Source organism: Ahaetulla prasina, chromosome 2, assembly GCF_028640845.1.
Source record: "Ahaetulla prasina isolate Xishuangbanna chromosome 2, ASM2864084v1, whole genome shotgun sequence".
NCBI classification, from domain to species: domain Eukaryota; kingdom Metazoa; phylum Chordata; class Lepidosauria; order Squamata; family Colubridae; genus Ahaetulla; species Ahaetulla prasina.
This window is the reverse complement of record NC_080540.1, coordinates 7,267,422-7,288,337: the sequence shown is the minus strand read 5'-3', so window position 1 is coordinate 7,288,337 and position 20,916 is coordinate 7,267,422. Positions and strand designations below refer to the sequence as shown.

General features: G+C 43.2%; 1 protein-coding gene and 1 pseudogene across 1 annotated transcript in view; both read left to right on the top strand.

Annotated features, from left to right (window-relative positions):
* Nucleotides 1-4,237, top strand: part of LOC131189564 (uncharacterized) — a 59,885-nt gene extending 55,648 nt beyond the window's left edge. The window contains 1 exon segment of the mRNA XM_058165736.1: nt 758-4,237. Within this exon segment, the coding sequence (XP_058021719.1) occupies nt 758-2,304 (1,547 nt within the window). The 3' untranslated portion in view covers nt 2,305-4,237.
* Nucleotides 1-20,916, top strand: part of LOC131189563 (zinc finger protein 595-like) — a 58,796-nt pseudogene that overhangs the window by 6,549 nt on the left and 31,331 nt on the right.

Genomic DNA, 20,916 nt, shown 5'->3' with positions numbered 1-20,916 from the left:
TGGTGTGCAGTGCTCTATAGTGTCGTTTTGAGGGTAGGAGTTGAAACAGTTTATGACTCATTTCCCTAATTGCACCAGCTGGTCCGCTCTTAAATTAACACCTTAACAATTTTTTTACATAAAGGAAATTGTTTGTTTTTTAAAAAAGCATTCTGCTTATGAAATACAAAATACTCATTTCATAGACAATATTAACGAAACTCTGAGGAAGAGGCTGAATGTACTGAGCAAGGTTCTGGCTACCAGGATTTGGTATTCCCTCCTGAACCTGGTCACGTGGTTCCCGATGGCCCTAAGCTGTTATTACCGACCATATGACCTCTGAGAGGGATGTTCCCTTCTTAGATATATGCCCACTTCTGTACCAGTTTGACATTAGTAGGGAGGTATTGCCATCCAGAATTTCCCTTTAACTTTCAAAGATTCTGCTCTGCAGACAAGTGGAGATGAGTCTTTTATTGAAGTTGGGAGGTGCTGGGTATGTTGCTGCCCCAGCATGATACAGTGTCCAATGCACTTAAGGAGCTAGTGGAACCATGGAATTATCCCAGGTGGAAGATTAGATCAATCCAATCTATTATAGGAGGATCATTAGGGATACACTTGGAAATGGGTCTTTGCTATAACCTTCTTTTGGACTTTTCGTGTTTGCCAACAAAACAGCAGAAATATATTGATGATTCTTTGGCTAAATTTCAGAATAAAAGTTTTGGTTGTTCCCCTATTCTTGCTACAGTTTCCTTTTTTCTTTTTCAAGGCTTTAATGGGGGAGAGAATAAGAATTGCAAGCCGGAATGCCAAGCAATCCATTTGAAAGGGAGGAAAAGGAAATTTGTAGATCAGATGAAACTAAAGAGTGATGAAACAAAGCAATCACAAAGTGGAATTAAAAAATGTCTTCCTCGGGTCAGTTGGCTTCGTAACCATACAATCATCGATAAAGGAGAAGAACGATATAAATCCATGGAGTGTGGAAAAAGGTTCAATAAATCCGATAATCTCATTTCTCATAAAATGGCACATTCAGAAGAGAAACAATTTACCTGCATGGAGTGCGGAAAGACCTTCCGTTATAACTACTCCCTTATAATCCATCAAAAGAATCACAGAGGAGAAAGACCTTATCAGTGCATGGAGTGTGGAAAGACCTTTACTCGTAGCACTCATCTTAATTACCACAAGAGGATCCACACAGGAGAAAGACCCTATCAATGCATGGAGTGTGGAAAGAGTTTTAGGCAGAGGAGTGCTCTGATTCACCATAAAACTATCCATACAAAGGAGAAGTTATACCAATGCATTGAGTGTGGAAAGACTTTCTGTTATTCTGAGTCTCTTATAATCCATCAAAGGATCCACACAGGAGAAAGACCTTATAAATGCATGGAGTGTGGAAAGACCTTTACTTGTAGCAGTCGTCTTAATGTGCACAAGAGGATCCACACAGGAGAACGACCTTATAAATGCATGGAGTGTGGAAAGACCTTTATTTGTAGCAGTCATCTTAATTCCCACAAGAAGATACACACAGGAGAGAAATCATATCCCTGCATGGAGTGTGGAAAGACCTTTTATGATAATCACTCTCTTAGAAAACATGAAAGGAATCACAAAGAACGACCTTATAAATGCATGGAGTGTGGAAAGAGTTTTAGGAAGAGTAATAATCTTACCTCCCATAATAGGATCCACAGAGGAGAGAAACCGTATCAATGCATGGAGTGTGGAAAAATCTTTACTTTTAGCAGTAGTCTTAATTACCACAAGAGGATCCACACAGGAGAAAGACCTTATAAATGCATGGAGTGTGGAAAGACATTTACTCGTAGCAGTAGTCTTAATTCCCACAAGAGGATCCACACAGGAGAAAGACCTTTTCAATGCACGGAGTGTGGAAAGACCTTTACTTGTAGCAGTAGTCTTAATTCCCACAAAGGGATCCACACAGGAGAAAGACCTTATAAATGTGCGGAATGTGGAAAGGCCTTTAGGTGGAATTCTGCTCTTGACTCTCATAAAAGGATCCATACAGGAGAGAAACCATATCCCTGCATGGAATGTGGAAAGAGCTTTGCTCGTAGTAATGGTCTTAATTCCCACAAGAGGAGCCACACAGGAGAAAGACCTTATAAATGCATGGAATGTGGAAAGAGCTTTGCTCGTAGTAATGGTCTTAATTCCCACAAGAGGAGCCACACAAAAGATGTTTGCAGTGTGGAGAGGGCTTTAGAAAGAGTTGTGATCTCAAGTCCCATAAAAGGATCCATACTGGAGAAAAAAACACCATATGAATTCATGGAGTGAGGAGTGAGCTTTGCAAGGAGTAATGCTTTTACTTGCCATAGAAACAATATCAATAAAGGGATTGTGAAAGAGCTTCAAGAGAAATCCAGGTAATTATCGCCTTATGACTGCAATTGAGCCCAAACTTTCTGTTTCTAAGTGAGACAGTTATTAAGTGCGTTTTGCGCTATTTGACAACTTTACCTGCCACATTTGTTAAGTGACTCACAATAGTTGTTAAGTTAGTAATACTATTATGAAATGAATCTGGCTTCCTCATTGGATTTGTTTGTCAGAAGCTCACAAAAGCAGATCACATGACCCAGGAACACTGGAACTGTCATGAATCGGTTGCCAAGCATCTGAAATTTGATCAGGTGACCTTGGGGAAGTTGCAACGGTCATAAATATGAAAAATGGTCATAAGTCACTTTTTTTCAGTGCTTCTGTAACTTTGAACAATCACTGAATGAACTGTAGTAAATCGACAACTACCTATAGTTGTCTAAAATCTACAAGTACCATTTGAGTAATAATTCAAATAAATTGTATACCTTCTTAGATATGCATTCATAAATTGCCCTTCTAGTGCAAACCAGAACAAGGTGAATCCCTAATCCTGCTTGTGGTTTTTGCAAAGTCCAAATACTCAGTAGGTGTTCTTTACATGTAGAAATATTCCTGGTTGTTTTTCATTACATTGTTCCTGATATTCCAAAATATCAAACACAATTATCATGTTGTTCTTCAAGTATCTTTTAGATTAAAAAAAACCCAACCACAACTTTATTAGAGGTTATCTGATACCTCTTGTTGCTGCCTTAATAGTTCTGTTGGGCTAATTATCTGGGCCTAGCCCCTTCTCTGGCTGTTCTGCCTTTCCCATTTGTGCTTGTCTGAGGAAGGCTCAAGTGAGAGGTTTGTGAGGGCCGCATTCTGTTCCTTTAGCACAGTGGTTCTCAACGTTTATAGTGCTGCGACCCCTTTAATACAATTCCCCATGATGTGGCGATCCCTTTAATACAATTCCCCATGATGTGGCGACCCCGAACCATAAAATTATTTTCGTTTTGAATTTATCGCGCCTGAAGCCATATTGGCTAGCGATCTGAACTGCTTGCGATTGCCTTGAGGACGGAGGCATTAAAGCGGAGACTCCTCCCCTATTAAGTTTATCGCACCTGAAGCCAGATTAGGCTAGCGATTGGGAGTGATTGCAGCTGGCTTGAGAGGGAGACATCAGAGCAAAGATTTCTCTCTTTTTTAATTGATCACGCCTGAAGCCGAATTCGGCTAGCGATTTGAAGAGCCTGCAGCTGGCTTGTGAAGTCAACCATTGAAGCGCGAATCTTCAACTCGCAAGTATACTTCCCATATTTCCGATGGTCTTAGGCGACCCCTGGCAAATCGTCATTCGACCCCCAACGGGGTCCCGACCCACAAGTTGAGAACCGCTGCTTTAGCAGATAAGATTTGTTTTCATACACAGTAGTTGTTTAATGAGCCTCTTGAGTCAGAGCCGATCCCACCATTGCCTCCAATTTGTCATAGGATCTTTTTAAACCAGGGATCACCAACCCCATCCCACCCCACCCCGGACCATGGCCTGTTCAGAACTGGGCTGCAGAAGCAGCGAGTGGGCATCTGCGTGTAGCTCCACTTCCACAGGGGACAGGCTCACGTGGAAAGCTCCATATATGTGAGTGGCAGGTGTGTGAATCAGCCGCTTCCAGAAATGAATTGAGCTCAAAACGTTCATCAAACGTATCGGATTTTAGAATGTCTCCTTATAGAGGTTGAGGGGATGTTTTATTTTGAAAAGAATATCCAAGGTTACAAAAGAGAAACATAATGCGCACGTTCTTTCTCTGTATGTTTTCTTATACTACATTTTTAGTATATTTGTCGTGTCCCACTCCTCCGCTGACAGCTGGGTCAGGGAAATCCGAATCAGGCTTGCCTCTGCAGCTCTGCCCAAAGTCCTAGCAAAGTCCTCAGAGCAGGCAGGAGACCAGTAAGTGACTTCACCAAGATAAGTTCGACTTTTGCCTGACTCAGAGACTGCCAGAAAGTAGATCCTTTATATAGGCCATGGGGTGTGGCTCCATGACTCAGCACTCATTAAGGCCTGCCCCTCCCTTCCTTCTGTTGCCTCCGCCTCTCCAATCTTCTGATGCGAGGATTACTCCAATCAGCTGTTGTTGGGAGTAAACCCTCCTCAGGCTCACCTGCTGTGGAGGAGGGGGAGGGGTCTAGCTGCTCCGTTTGCCTGGGCATGGAGTCAGGGCTGGGGCAGGGAGATGCTCCTTCTTCTGCAGTTTGTGTGGGCATGGAGCCAGGACTTGGGCCGGGAGGCATACATTCCTCAGTGTTCGGGAGCAGGTAAGAAGGCCCCGGCTGCTCTGAGGGCGGGCAAGACACAACAATATTTATCCTATAGAACAGTGGCTCTTAACCTTACCAGCTTGGTGGCCCAGTAGGGGAGAAGGGTTACAGATGCGCATGAATGTTTGTAGCTCCATTTGCGTGAAGCTGAGACCCACATACAGACTATTCGATTTATTGTGGCCTCTGGATTGAGCTAGTCATGGACCTAGGCCTACAATGGTTGCAAAAATGGAGCCCCTCTCTTCATTGGGAAAAAAGTAAGTAGCGGATGTGAGAGAAACTGTGTGGCAAGAATTAGTGAAAGTTCTGAGAAGCCACCTCATGCCTTTGGTTATGGAAGCGGAAGCAGAAACTGCTAATAAACTGGAGGGAGGCGATGGCAATAGAGCAGGGGTGTCAAACTCCCAGCCCATGGGCTGGATATGTCACATGCTGGCTGTGGGGAAAAAAGTTGCGCTAGGACACGTGATAATGTGACAACGTGAGTTTGACACCCTTGGCTTACAGCCACGGCTTCCTAAAAAGTGTCGCGACTTGGCTGACGTCTCCAGCTAGAAGGAATGTGACACACTCCTGCTTCATCGCCCCACGGACTTTGCAATTGAGATTGTTTCTGGGGTTCAATTGCCAAAGCGAAATCCATTCTCAATGACAATGTACATTCATTCATAAAGATTTTGCCAGGGGTTTTATTTCACTGGCCAAATTGAGGATGGTGGTGCCTGTGCTTTTTAAGGAAAAGAAAGATAGGGTTCTTACATTATGTGTCGACAATAAAGGGCAGATGCGTGGAGAATGCGTAAAAAGGTAAAGGTAAAGGTTCCTCTCGCACATATGTGCTAGTTGTTCCCAACTGTAGGGGGCAATGCTCATCTCAGTTTCAAAGCCAAAGAGCCAGCGCTGTCTGAAGACATCTCTGTGGTCATGTGGCCGGCATGATTAAATGCCAAAGGCGCACGGAACACTGTTACCTTCCCACCAAAGGTAGTCCCTATTTTTCTACTTGCATTTTTTACATGCTTTCGAACTGCTAGGTTGGCAAAAGCTGGGACAAGTAACGGGAGCTCACCCCGTTACGCGGCACTAGGGATTCGAACCACTGAACTGCCGACCTTTCAATCAACAAGCTCAGCATCTAAGCCACTGAGCCATCGTGTTCCCTTTGGAGAATATGTACCCCTCCCATTAATGAAGGACATGTTGGGACACTTCACAAAGGGGAGAATCTTCACAAAGTTGGACTAGAGCAGGGGAAACAAAGCACTGGGAGCCACAAAATGTGGGTGGGTGTGGCCAACTTGATGTCACTCACTTCCACCCAGTCACATGACACTACCACCCCAGCCACGCCTACCCAGGTTTTGTGCTCCCTGTCTTTTCTATTGGAAATTGTTATCTCCCACTCTGTCTCTCCCTCTCTCTTCCCTCCCTCCCTCTCATCTCTCCCTCTCTGTCTATCTCCCTCTCTCTTTCTCTCTCGCATCTCTTTCTCTTTTTCTCTAGCTCCTTCTCCCTCCCTCCCACTCATCTTTCTTTTTCATCTCTTTTTTTTCTCTATCTCCTTCTCTCTCTATCTCCCTCTCCCTCTCATCCCCCTCTCTCCCTCATCTCTCTGTCTCTCTCTCTCTCTCTTTCCCTCGCTCTCCTCCCCCTTCCTCCCTCCCACTCCACACGTTTTCCTGTGTGAGCATGTGCGCCGGCCATCTGATCATTGCACGTGCATGCATGCCAGAAACCCAGAAGAGTAGCTGGCTGAAACTGGAAGTTCAGTAGCTGAAACTGGAAGTTCATTTTTTGCGGCACACGTGGGCTCTGGGCAGCTCCTCTTCCAGGTTGTGCCCGGACACTCGGCACTGTGCCGAAAAGGTTCACCATCACTGACCTAGAATCTCACTGCAGTTCATTAAACCTCTCCAGTCATTGCTCAGACCGGCTATTGAATCACCTCCCCCGCCCCCCCCATCGTTCCCCTCCAATATGGGTAGAAGCAGAAAAGCATTGTGAGGTCAAGGAGATCCTTGACTCTCAATGCTACAAAGGGAAGTGACAGTACTTAGTCTTATGGAAGGGATTTCCCCCAGCAGATGCAGAGTGGGTGGCAGCGATGGATGTTCGGGCCACTACACTGATCCATAGGTTTCTTGTTAAGTATCCAGATCAAACCCAATATGTTTTATAGTGTAAGGAGATTTGGGTTTAAAATGTGTGTGTTTGTTTCCTTGTAGAATTAATCTTTCTGGAGGGTCATTATGTCCTGGTTTACTCACCCTGCTCACAATCACATAACAGTAAGGAGAGGGGGGAGGAAAAGCGTTGGAATGCAAGGGAGGTTTCAGGGAGGGAAATGAGGAATGCAAGGCAGCCGACTGAAAGTCTGAGACAGACGTGACGTCCAAAAGTCATCGGCTGGTAAACTCCAAGGCAGTCAGATCATTCCCAAAACAAAATGAATGCAAATGATTGGTGGACAATGGACAGTGGGAAGTCCAGGGGACAAAGGGAAAGTTTACTTACGCTGTTTTCATACAAAAATGTTAGAAAACCATAGAAATGGTGGTAGACTTTAGGAGAAACCCTCCCATACTACCACCTGTTACAATACTAGACAACACAGTATCAACAGTAGAGACCTTTAAATTTCTAGGTTCTACCATATCGCAAGACCTAAAATGGACAACGAAACATCAAAAACGTCATCAAAAAAGGACAACAAAGAATGTTCTTTCTGCGCCACTCAGAAAGTTCCAACTTCCCAAAGAGCTCCTCATCCAGTTCTACAGAGGAATTATTGAGTCTGTCATCTGCACCTCCATAACTGCCTGGTTTGGTTCTGTGACCCAACAAGACAGACACAGACTTCAGAGGATAATTAGAACTGCAGAAAATACAATGGCTACCAACTTGCCTTCCATTGAGGACCTGGATACTGCAGGAGTCAAAAAGAGGGCCGTGAAAATATTTACAGATCCCTCACATCCAGGACATAAACTGTTTCAACTCCTACCCTCAAAACGATGCTATAGAGCACTGCACACCAGAACAACTAGACACAAGAACAGTTTTTCCCCAAGTGCCATCACTCTGCTAAACAAATAATTCCTTCAATGCTGTCAAATAGTTATTAAGTCTGCATTACTATTAATCTTCTCATCATTCCCATTACCCATCTCCTTCCACTTATGACTGAATGACTGTAATCTTGTTTCTGGTATCCTTACGATTTATATTGACTGGTTTATTGATAACCAAAATAAGTAAATAAACCGAATAAAATAATATGAAATTAAGAAAAACAACTTCAGAAAATGACATCAGTTTTTCCTGATAGATTGATAGAGGATTGGTAGATCATAATACTCGCAAATCATGGGAACTTATTTGATGAAAGGCCTCTTAATATGTGATAACTCATCACAAATATATCAATGTATCCTGTATGGAAAAATCTTCAGGATGAAGAATTCCTCTCACAAAATAAGCTAGAATGAGGAAAAGGCCATGAAGTGAATGTTAAAAAAAAACTCTTTTCAAACATTTTTTTTGCCTTTCTATGGTCTGACAAGGATTAGGAAAAAGTCTAAATTTGATTTAAATAAACTTAATTAAATGTCATTGGTATGGTTATTCATGAGATGTTATTAAATTCTGTTTTGCTGTAAATATAAAAATTTAAAACACACAAAACTTTTGATTGTATGATGGGGGGGAGCTGCTCTTGAGGAAAGCGATTTTTGAGTCTTCAGAGAGATTTTCTCAGTATTCAGAAGATCACAGGTGGTTTTTAGCCATTAAAAAAAAGAAAAATCTAGAAACTGCCGGAGAGGCCACTTCCTTTCTAGATAGGCAAAGTAAGAGGGAACCCTTACTTCTAGTGTTGTCCCATCATCCCACAGCCGCATGGAACGTGATGTCCTTGCAGGGTTCTCAGGCATTGCGCAGAGGATCCTCTAGGGGGCTCCCACGAGAGTGCGATGGAAGAGCCAGGCAGCGTTGTCCCTCCACCCGTATTACAAGAGAACTGAGCATGCGCCGTCCTCTTCCCCAAGTCAAGAGAGGTGCGTGCTTCTCGAGGCATTTTCTAGCAAAGGCTTGAAAGCTTCTCCGCTCTTTCTGCAGTGCCCGGGTGAGCCTTTCAGGCAAGGGAAGAGGCTGCAGGGAAGTCTTGGACTTGGAGAGCCAGACGTGAGTCCGGGTTCAGTGACTGGGGGTGTGTGAGACTTTTCCCAGGCTTGGAGTCGTGGAAAGGGGGAGGGGGAGAGCCGGTGGTCCCATGTTCCCCTGCCGTCCCTGTGCATGCAAGGGCCAGGGAGGGGAGAAAGCAAAGCTTCGCACCCTTAGCTTTGCCCCCACCTGGGGGGAAAAAAATCAGGGTCGCAGAAAAGAGGATTTAGGCTCCATTTCACGGGAAAAGCTTTGCATGGAGCTTCGTCTTTGCAAAAGAGATTTTTGCCTCTTGAATCCTGGACAGTTTCCTGCAAACTTCTTGGCCCCGTTTTCAGAAGGGGTTTCCTTCTCCTCCCCCTTCTTAGAAGCGAGCGGTCGGAGTCCCTCCTGCTGGCTTTGCAGGCAAGGCTCCAACTGCGTGTGCAAGGAGTGGGGTGCAAGGACTGGAAGTCGGTTTCCTGCTTTCCCGCCTTTCCCCCACTGTCACCAGCTGGCTATGCCGGCAGATAAATAAGGAAGGTATTATAGGAGGTGCATCATTCAAGCCAGGTCCCGATCAGTCCAGTGTTTTTGCCAGGTTTGGCCTTTGCAAAGCCTGGGTGTTGAAGTCCCTAGTTGGTTTATTTAGTTATTAAGTGGATTTAGGGAGCCCCTCATGTCAATTGCTTTTTGTGACCTGGGACGTTTGTCATTTGGATTGTGCAAATGGTTGCTCTAAGATGCAGCTATAGAAATGATATTCAAGTCTGTAATTCAATGCTTCACAGGGCTGTTGTGGGGGAAATTGTAAGAAGGAGCATTACGTATAATTGCTGCCTAGAGTAATTTATAATAATAATACAGAAGACATTAAAAATTAAAATTAAATTTTAATTAAAAACTAGGAAGTAGAAATCAAAAAGATTTAAATGTATTTTTCCACTATTTTGATATTGACATCCTGAATCAGGGGTGTCAAACTTGCGTCCTCATGTGACGTATTGGGACTTTTTTCTCCTTTGTTAAACCCGGCATAGCGTGATGCATTTGGTCCCTGGGCCGCTAGTGTGACAGTTCTGTCCTGAAGGGTTCTGTGCCATTTTCCCCACTTGTAGAGAGATCAAGCTAACTAATAAGACACCCCCCTCCGTCCCTGATATTGGTAGGTTCATCCAAATTTCTTGTTCTGATTTTTCCTTCCCTTTCTCCCTTCCCTTCCCTTCCCTTCCCCTTCCCTTTTGTCTCTTGATAAGGATGCTCAGTAGTTCAATTAATCACATTAATAAACACCCTAAATTACTTGTTTTCCATTTCAGGCATGTAAGCTGAATTTTTTTCCTGCTTCTTCTGGAATCTTAAGTAACTTGTCTGAGAAGAGAGCTGAATGGCCTTGAAAAAATTGGCCAGACCTCTTGTGAACAGAAGGACCTGTGGAGATCCATGGGTCCATTTTGGAGTTTTATTAGAGACCAGAGAGAAGATGGAGGGACAACACCCAGCAGATGCAGACATTAGAAAAGGCCGTCCAGCTGCTCAGCCTTGGAGCTGTGGGAAGAATGGGGGAAGTCCTGGACTGAGGAGCCACCAAGAGGCATCCAATAGTTCAGAGGTCCAATGTTGTCACTTCAGAAAAGTGCAGTTTCAGGAGGGGAGCCGTCCCCGAGATGTTTGCACTCAGCTTCACTACCTTTGTCGTCAGTGGCTGCAACCAGAAAAACACACCAAGGCTCAGATGCTGGACTTGGTGCTCCTGGAACAATTCCTGGCTGTCCTTCCCCCAGAGATGGCAAGATGGGTGCGGGAGTGTGGAGCAGAGACCAGTTCCCAGGCGGTGTCCCTGGCCGAAGGCTTCTTGCTGACTCAGGAGGAGGAAAACATGCAAGAAGAGTTGCAGGTGGGAGAATGGAATCATGGCAGCTCTAAAGAGGAGCTCTCTGAATTTGTCAATTCCTTTGTGGCAGAATTTTCTGGGATTATTAACTCCTAAGGGAATTTGTTCTATTCTTCCAGAGGATGTATTTGGGACAATTCTTCCATTCTGTTTCAGCAATGGACTTCAGGGTCTGCTAGTTTGAAGGTGCAGTATGATAATTCATTTCTATCTCTGTGTTTTTCCTTTGTTTCTCGTATCACATCATGTCCAGAAATCCTTGGAAGTTGTGACTGAGTATCCTAAGAGGGGGAAAGATTCATTCAGATCTTCTCAAGAGCTGCTCTTCGGGGAGAACTTCCAGAAAGATCAAAGTCAAGACGCTACGCAAGGTAAGAAAAGCTCTTTCTGTGTGAGGTGAACATTTAGCTGATTCTTTTGCTCCAATTTATTGGAGTTTCTCTGTTTAACAGATCTTCCTCCAGTCATTTTCTCTTTCTCACAGAGAGCAGACAGCTGTCCTTGGAGTTTCTAGAATCACCTTTTTGTGCTGGAGCGGAAGGATTAGTTGAACCGCTACTTCAGGTAAGGAGGAGAAACATTGGAAAAGGTCCCTAAATCTTGGATGGATTTTATTTTGTTCTAGAGTTAAATGTATAAAATTGCTGTTTCTAAGCAATTCAGATTTCATATCGGGTCACTGAACCTTCACACTCAGCTTAGCCCTATCCTCTCCCTTCTGAGGGGATCCTTTTGAGTCACTTTCTCCACCCCTCCTGCTTCACCATCAGATTTCATTGACCAGACTGTTGTCAGCATCGGTGATCTTCCTTCTATCCCCCAGGGTTGTTCTCACACACCATTATAAAAGAAAATATATATATATTTTCCTTTTGGAAAGCATCTTTGGGACAAATGTGACCTGGTAATTGAGAATCTCCATAGACATATAGAGTTCTATTGCAAGCTCTTCTAACGTTTCCATGAAGGTGTGGAGTTGGGGTACGTGGATAAAGTGAGCCATTGGTAAACATGTCAGCTGGGCTTTTCTAGTATTTTGCTCTGCCCATCCTAGGAAGAAAGGGAGTCACTGATTTAGGAGTGGATTGAAGCCTTTAGATTGAATATTTCAGTTGGTTACAGTGTAAGGCATTCCAAACACTTCCAGCTTGATCAAACATGATTTAGTTGTGCCATCAGCCAAAAGCGGTGAGATCTTAATTTTACTTCTGCAGAGGATGCCCATTTTGTTCACTAGATCTCTTCCCTAGAATTGGTGAAAGAAAATTATCCCATTATTCTTGGGATTATCTGTTAATAAGGAAACTTGTGTCCTTGTTCAGGATGTTGTATCTTTTGAGGAAGTGGCTGTGTATTTCTCCAAGGAGGAATGGTCTCAACTGGATCCTGACCAAAAAGCGCTCCATGGAGAAGTCATGCTGGAGAATTCCAGGAATCTCTTTTCTCTGGGTAAGAATCCCTTTCTGTGCTCAGTAATGTAGGGAAGGGGCTTAAATATTATTTCTGGAAAAAAATAATTTATTTAAAATGCATTCAGAAAGTATGATTGTATTTCTGTTTTTCAGTTTTATTCAGTTTATCCGTTATTTCTTTTTAACAAGTTATAGACACTTCTAAAATTCTGTTTTTACTTTGTCATCATGGGGTACTTAGTGTAGATTAATGAGGAAAATTGAATTTCAACAATTATAGAATCGAGCTGCAACATAATAAAATTAACAAAAGTGAAGGGAGCCTGAATACATTCTGAATGGACTCTATATACTTCCTTTATTTTTTTGTAAATAATATAGGCAGTGGACATACCCAATATTCCTTCCTCCTGCTGTTTTCCCTGGAAACAAAATCCTGTGAAATGGGTTGAGCTGAGAGAGATTGACCCAAAGTCACCTAGCCAGCATTCATGCGTAAGGTAGACCTATTACTCAGAGTCACCTAGTTTCTAGCCTGATGTCTTAACATTTGACCAAACTGGCATGGAAGAAGGAAATTTATTGAAAGAAAAATTGGCAAACTGCATAGCCTGGCGTTTTCCATAAAGCATTTTTTTTAACGTTCTCTGCTCATAAAACATAATGCTCATTTCATAGAAGATATTAGGAAGAACCTGAGGACAAGGCTGAATGTGCTGATGGTGTGGCCTCTCTTGAGCCAGGTTCTGCCTACCAGGATTCGGTATTCCCTCCTGAACTTGGTACCCTACTTTTTGGAATATAAGATGCACTCCCCACCCCCCACCCCCACCCCAAAAAAAGAGGGTGGAAATGTTGGTGCGTCTTGGGCTGGGGAGGGCAAAAACAATTTTCTCCTTTTTTACCTCTTCAAAATTTTGGTGTGTCTTATACTCCGGTGCATCTTATAGTCCAAAAAATGCGGTAACTGGCTTCCTGATAGCCCTGAGCTATTATAACCAAGACCGGATGAGCCCTGAGAGGAATTTTCCCTCGTTAGAGATATGCCCACTTGTGTACCAAGTTTACAGTAGTCTTAAATTGAGGGTGGGCAGGTATTGCCATCCAGAAATTCCCCTTGGCTTTCAAAGATTCTGCTCTGCAGACAAGTGGGGATGAGACTTTTATTGAAGTTGGGAGGTACTGTGTATGTTGTTACCCCAACATGCATCAGTGTCCAATGCACTTTGGCAGGTTGTGAAATCATAGAATTGTCCCAGGTCAATGACTAGTTAGGTTTTTGATCCGGTCCTATTGGAATGAAAATATACAGTTTTCATTTTTCTTTTTCAAGGCTTTAATGGGCAAGAGAATAAGAATTGCAAGGAGGAACACCAAGGGATCCATTCAAAAAGCGGGGAAAGGAAATTTGTAGATCAGATGCAACCAGAGAGTGATGAAACAAAGCAATCACAAAGTGGAATTGAAGAAAGTCTTTCTCAGGTCAGTTCGCTTCCTAACCATACAGTCATTGATATGGGAGAAAAACCATATAAATCCATGGAGTGTGGAAAAAGATTCAATAAATCCAATCATCTCATTTCTCATAAAAAGGCACATTCAGAAGACAAACAATTTACCTGCAGGGAGTGTGGAAAGTCCTTTACTTGTAGCAGTCATCTTAATTCCCACAAAAGGATTCACTCAGGAGAAAGACCTTATAAATGCATAGAGTGTGGAAAGACTTTTATTTCTAGCAGTAACCTTAATTCCCACAAGAGGAGCCACTCAGGAGAAAGACCTTATAAATGCATAGAGTGTGGAAAGACTTTTATTTCTAGCAGTAATCTTAATTACCACAAGAGGATCCACTCAGGAGAAAGACCTTATGAATGCATGGAGTGTGGAAAGAGTTTTGGATGTAGGAGTTATCTTAATTCCCACAAATTGATCCACACAGGAGAGAAACCCTATCAATGCATGGAGTGTGGAAAGAATTTTAGACGTAGTAGTCAACTTAATATCCACAAGCGGATCCACACAGGAGAGAAACCGTATCAATGCATGGAGTGTGCCGAGACCTTCTGTTATGCTACAGCTCTTAAAAGCCACCAGAGGAATCACAGAGGAGAAAGTCCTTATAAATGCATGGAGTGTGGAAAAACCTTTACTTCTGGCAGTAATTTGAAATCCCACAATTTGATCCACACAGGAGAGAAGCCATATCAATGCATGGAGTGTGGAAAGGGTTTCAGGAACAGCGGTAATCTTAATACCCACAAGAGGATCCACACCGGAGAGAAACCGTATCAATGCATGGAGTGTGGAGAGAGCTTTACTCGTAGCAGTTTTCTTCATTCCCACAAGAGGATCCACACAGAAGAGAAGTCATTTAAATGTGTGGAATGTGGAGATGGCTTTAAAAGGAGTTGTGATCTCATGTCCCATAAATGTATCCATATGTGAGGAAAAAACCATAGGAATGCATGGAGTGGAGCTTTGTACGGAATAGTGTTTTTACTTGCCATAGAAGCATCCACACATGGGAGAAACCAAATCAATAAAGGAATTGTGGAGAGAGCTCCAAGAGAAATCCAGATAGTCCTTGGTGTATGACTTCAATTGTGCCCAAAATTTCTGTTGCTAATGAAAACAGTTTATTAAGTGCGTTTTGCCTCATTTTATGACTTTTCTTGCCACATTTGTTAAGTGAATCACTGTAGTTGTTAAATTAGTAACACTGTTATGAAATGAATCTGGCTTCCCCATTGGATTTGCTTGGCGGAAGCTCATGAATCAGTTGCCAAGCATCGTAAGTTTCATCAGGTGATCTTGGAGATGTTGCAACGGTAATAACTGAAAAATGGTCATGTCACATTTTTCAGTGGCTTCTATAACTTTGAATAATCATTATATGAACTGTAATAAAGTGAGGACTACCTATATTTGTCTAAAATATCAAGCAAGGACCATTTGAGTAATAATCCAAATAAACTGTAGCTCTTCTTAGATACGCATCCATAAATTGCCTTTCTAGTGCAAACCGGAACAGTGTAGATCCCTAATCCTGCTTGTGGTTTTTGCTAAGTTCAAATAGACAAAGGACTTTTCTACATGTAGAAGTATTCCTGTTTCTTTTTCATTACATTATTTCAAATATTCCAAAATACCAAACACAGTAAGCAATCACATTGTTGTTCAACTATGTCTTGGGTGAAAGGAAAAAAACCCACAACTTTGTTAGAGGTTATCTGATACCTTTTGCTGTTGCCTGAATATTTCTGTTCTGATATTGGGCCCAGTATCTGGGCCTTTCCCTTTCTCTGCCTGTCCTACCTTTTCCATCTCTTCTTGTCTGAGGAAGACTCCAGGGAGAGTTCTGATTTCCGCATCCAGAATGTTGGATGCCACCAATTCCTCATGGGTTCTTTTTAAACCAGGAGTCCCAACCCACAGGCTGTGGCCTGCTTGGCAAAAGGCCGTGCAAACAGTGGATGAGCGTGTGAGTGTGTAGCTAGTGACAGGCACTCACGCTGATGTGCAAAGCCCCATTTGTGTGAGGGGCGGGTGCACAGGCCAGCTACTTCCACAAATGGAGCTGTGCAGGCATGCGTCTGCGGGCAGCTTGTATAGAACCATCCTCTCTCTCTCCCCCACCTGGGCTGCAAAGCCAGAAAGGTTAAGGACTGCTGTTTTCAATCATCAATCAAACCCAGTTTAATTGAGTTGAGCTCAAAACGTTTTATCAAAAGTCCTGGATTCTAAATGGTTTAAGTTTTTGTCTCCTGATAAGGGTTGTGGAGATGTTTTACTTTGAAAAAATATTGAAAATACAAAAGGGAAACATACAAACAATGAGTTCTTTTTATGTTTTTTTTTTATACCAAATCAGACAGGTGGAACACAAGGCCCACGGATCAGAACCAGCCCTCGAGCAGGTTAGATGTGGTCCGCAGGGCCACCCTAGAGACAGCGAGGGGCAGCCCGTGCTGCCTCGGCCAACCCCACCCTAGCTGGACGCTTCCCTTGGGTGCGTGCACAGGAGGTGACGAGCACATGGGATTTGGAGTGTGGAGTTGGCCATTTGAGGCGGCAGAGGCCTTGGTGGCAGGCACCGCGATGCTGCTAGGGCTCTCCCCCCCACCCCCTCGGCTTGCTCCTCGGCCTGCTGGAGATGCCACTTCCTTTCTAGATAGGCAATGTTAGAGGGAAGGTTTCCTTCCAAGTTTAATGCCCGTCATCCCAGACCGGCATGGAACAAGATGTTTTGAACCCTTGCAGGGTCTTCTTGCAATGCGCATAGGGGGGCTCTAGGGGGCTCCCTGGAAGAACCGGGCAGCTCCTATCCCGCCCCTCCGATTCACAAGAGGACTGAGCATGCGCCGGCCTCTTTTCCCCAAGTCAGGGGAGATGCGTGTTTCCCGAGGCATTTTCCAGCGAAGGCTTGAAAGTTTGTCCGCTCTTTCTACGGTCTCCGATTCTGTCTTTGGGTGAGGTTTTTCTAGGAAGCGAAGAGGCTGCATGAAAGTCTTGGACTTGGAGATCGAGACGTGAGTCGGGGTTTAGTGACGGGGGTGGGATGGGGGGGTTTCTCCTGCGCTGGAGGCTCGGATTCCCCAGGCTTGGAGTCGCGGAAAGGGGGAGAGGGAGCCAGTGGTCCCAGGTTCCCCTGCCGTCTCTGTCCATGCAAGGGCCAGGCAGGGGAGAAAATAATGCTTCGGGAGTTCGGATCCTTCGCTTTGCTCCCCTCCTCCCCGGGGGAAAAAAAAAACAGGGTCGCAGAAAAGAGGATTTAGGCTCCATTTCACGGGAAAAGCTTTGCATGTCTTTGCAAAAGAGATTTGTGCCTCCAAGACCTGACTCTGTGGTCTCTACTCGAAATCCCCAAAGCTTTAACCAAAAACTCTCTACTATTGACCTCACCCCATCCCTAAGAGGTCTATAAGGGGCTTGCATAAGAGCACAAACGTGCTTACCGTTCCTGTCCTACTGTTTCCTTTCATTACATCCAATTTATATAGTTATTACATACTTATACTCATATATATGCTTATATATTAGATAGATACTTCATGCTTATGCTTATATATGCTGTTATGACAAATAAAATAAAATAAATAAACTGTCTTGAATCTTGGACAATTTCCTGCGTGTTTCTTGGCCAAGAAAAGCGAGCAGTCGGAGTTCCTCCTGCTGGCTTTGCGTGCAAGGCTTCAACTCAGTGTGTAAGGAGTTGTTCTTAACTATAGCCGTATAAATTATATTAAACTGTCTTTTAAATTATTATTATTATATTAAATTATCATTAAATTATGATTAGCCAGAGAGAGCCATTTGGTTCAGTGATGAAAGCACAAGGCTTTGAAACCAGGAGTTTCGCTTCTAGTCCAACCTTTGGCATGAAAGCCTTGAGCCCATCCAAACTCTCAGCCCAATCTACTTCACAGGGCTGTTTGGGGGGGAAACACTAAGGAGGAGCATTATGTATACTTTCTGCCTAGAGTAATTTATAAAAATAATATAGAGGACATAAGAATGAAAATAATTTTTTAATAAAAACTAGGAAGTAGAAATCAAAAACACATTTAAATGTATTTTCCAATATTTTGGATTTACAGTACGTACAAGGGTTCACTGCAATTTCCCCCATATGTAGAGAGAGAAAGCTAATTAATTATTTCACCTCCTTCCTGGACCTTGGTGGGTTCATATGAATTTCTTACTTAATCTTTTCTCTTCCCTCCCTTCCCCTCCTCTCCATTTTTTCCATATCAGATACGTCAGCTCAAAACATTTTCTGATTCTTCTGGAATCTTAAATATCTTATCTGGGAAGAGAGCTGAATGGCTTTGGAAAATTTGGCCAGACCTCTTGTGGACATAAAGACCTGTGGAGATCCATGGGTCCATTTTGGAGCTTTATTAGAGACCAGAGAGAAGATAGAGGGACAACACCCAGCAGATGCAGAAGTTAGAAAAGGCCGTCCAGCTGCTCAGCCTTGGAGCTGTGGGAAGAATGGGGGAAGTCCTGGATGGAGGAGCCACGAAGAGGCATCCAATAGTTCAGAGGTCCAATGTTGTCACTTCAGAAAAGTGCAGTTTCAGGAGGGGAGCCGTCCCCGAGATGTTTGCACTCAGCTTCACTACCTTTGTCGTCAGTGGCTGCAACCAGAAAAACACACCAAGGCTCAGATGCTGGACCTGGTGCTCCTGGAACAATTCCTGGCTGTCCTTCCCCCAGAGATGGCAAGATGGGTGCGGGAGTGTGGAGCAGAAACCAGTTCCCAGGCGGTGTCCCTGGCCGAAGGCTTCTTGCTGACTCAGGAGGAGGAAAACATGCAAGAAGAGTTGCAGGTGGGAGAATGGAATCATGGCAGCTTTAAAGAGGATCTCTCTGAATTTGTCAATTCCTTTGTGGCAGAATTTTCTGGGATTATTAACTCCTAAGGGCATTTGTTCTATTCTTCCAGAGGATGTATTTGGGACAATTCTTCTGTTCTGTTTCGAGTTTCAGCAATGGACTTCAGGGTCTGCTAGTTTGAAGGTGCAGTATGATAATTCATTTCTATCTCTGTGCTCTTCCTTTGTTTCTCATATCACATCATGTCCAGAAATCCTTGGAAGTTGTGACTGAATATCCTAAGGAGGGTAAAGATTCATTCAGATCTTCTCAAGAGCTGCTCTTCAGGGAGAACTTCCAGAAAGACCAAAGTCAAAATGCTACGCAAGGTAAGAAAAGCTCTTTCTGGGTGAGGTGAGATTTCAACATTTAGCTGATTCTTTTGCTCCTCTTGATTGGAGTGTCTCTCTTTAACAAATCTGCTTCCGGTCTTTTTCTCTTTCTTACAGTGAGTAGAAAGCTGTCCTTGGAGTTTTTAGAATCACCTCTTTGTGCTGGAGCTGGAGAGTTAGCTGAACTGCTACTTCAGGTAAGGAAGAGAAACATTGGAAAAGGTCCATAAATCTTGGATGGATTTCATTTTGTTCTAGAGTTAAATGTATAAAATTGCTGTTTCTAAGCAATATAAATTTAATATCGGGTGACTGAACATTCAGGGTCAGCTTAGCCCTATCCTCTCCCTTCTGAGGGGATCCTTTGTGAGTCACTTTCTCCACCCCTCCTGCTTCACCATCAGATTTCATTGACCAGACTGTTGTCAGCATTGGGGCTCTTTCTTCTATCCCCCAGGGTTATTCTCACACACTATTAAAAAAGAAAATATTCTTTTTTTCCTTTTGGAAAGCATCTTTGGGACAAATGTGACCTGGTAATTGAGAATCTCCATAGACATATAGAGTTCTATTGCAAGCTCTTCCAACTCCTTCCTGAAGGCGTGGAGTTGGGGTACATTGGTCCCTCAGTGGATAAAATGAGCCATTGGAAAACATGTCAGGTGGGCTTTGCCAGTACATTGCTCTGCCCATTCTAGGAAGAAAGGGAGTCACTGATAAGGAGTGGATTTAAGACCCAACTACCAATTGACTAAGAATATTTTAGTTGGTTAAACTGTAAGGCATTCCAAACACTTCCAGCTTGATCAAACGTGATTTAGTTGTGCTGTCAGCAAAAGCGGTGAGCTCTCATTCTGAATTCTGCAGAAGATTCCCGTTTTGTTCACGTGATCTCTTTGGTAAGAATTGGTGGAAGAAAATTATCCCATTATTCTTGGAATTTAATAAGGAAACATTTGTCCTTGTTCAGGATGTTGTATCTTTTGAGGAAGTGGCTGTGTATTTCTCCAAGGAGGAATGGTCTCAACTGGATCCTGACCAAAAAGCACTCCATGGAGAAGTCATGCTGGAGAATTCCAGGAATCTCTTTTCTCTGGGTAAGAACCCCTTTCTGTGCTCAGTAATGTAGGGAAGGGGCTTAAATGTTATTTCTGGAAAAAAATCATTTATTTACAGTTCATTGAGAAAATATTCAGATCCACTTCACTTTTTTCAATTTTGTTATGTTGCAGCCTCATTCTACAGTTCTTGAAATGAGTATTTTGTATTTCATAAGCAGGAAACATTAAAAAAAATTCTTTTACGTAATAAGGGTGTCAGTTTTGGAAGGCAATTTTGCTTTTTAACTGCCAAATATTTTATCTGGGGAAGTTGGGAGGGGGTTGTTGTTGGAGTGGTAGGAAGTTAGTTATAACAACATTCCGTATTCAAGGACTTTTGCCTGCGTCTGATGTAGGCTGCCTAAAGACTGTATCCAATTGAGTGTGAAGAGTTGATTGGACAATGTGATGAACTTGTGGGTGTGGGGTAGGGCTGTGAACTGTCAACTGGGTGTGGAAAACCTGGAAGCTTTCCGTTTCAAGTATTCCCAGCTGTGCCAACATGACATCTCTAATAAATTGGAACTTTGAGGAAGCTCAAGCCTCAGAGCTTTATTTCATTGGGGGTGTTCCTTGGAACCTGACAAAGGGAGGCTATGCAGGTTTCTAATTTTTCTTTGAATAAATTTTCTTCTTCCATAAAATCAGTTTGATCAAATGGTTAAGATACCAGGGTAGAAACTGGGTGACTGTGAGTACTAGTTCTACCATTGGCATGAATGCTGGTTGGGTGATATTGGGCCAATCTCTCTCAGCTCAACCCATTTCACAGGGTTGTTGTAGGGAAAATAGCAGGAAGAAGGAATAATGGGTTTGTCTGCTGCCTTTATTATTTACAAAAAATAAAGAAAGGATATGGAATGTGTTCAGACTCCCTTCACTTTTATCACTTTTGTTATGCTGCAGCATGTTTGTACTGTTGTTGAAATTCATTTTTTTTCTCCTTATTGCTAGCCAATAATGACAAAGTGAAATTTTAGAAATGTTTG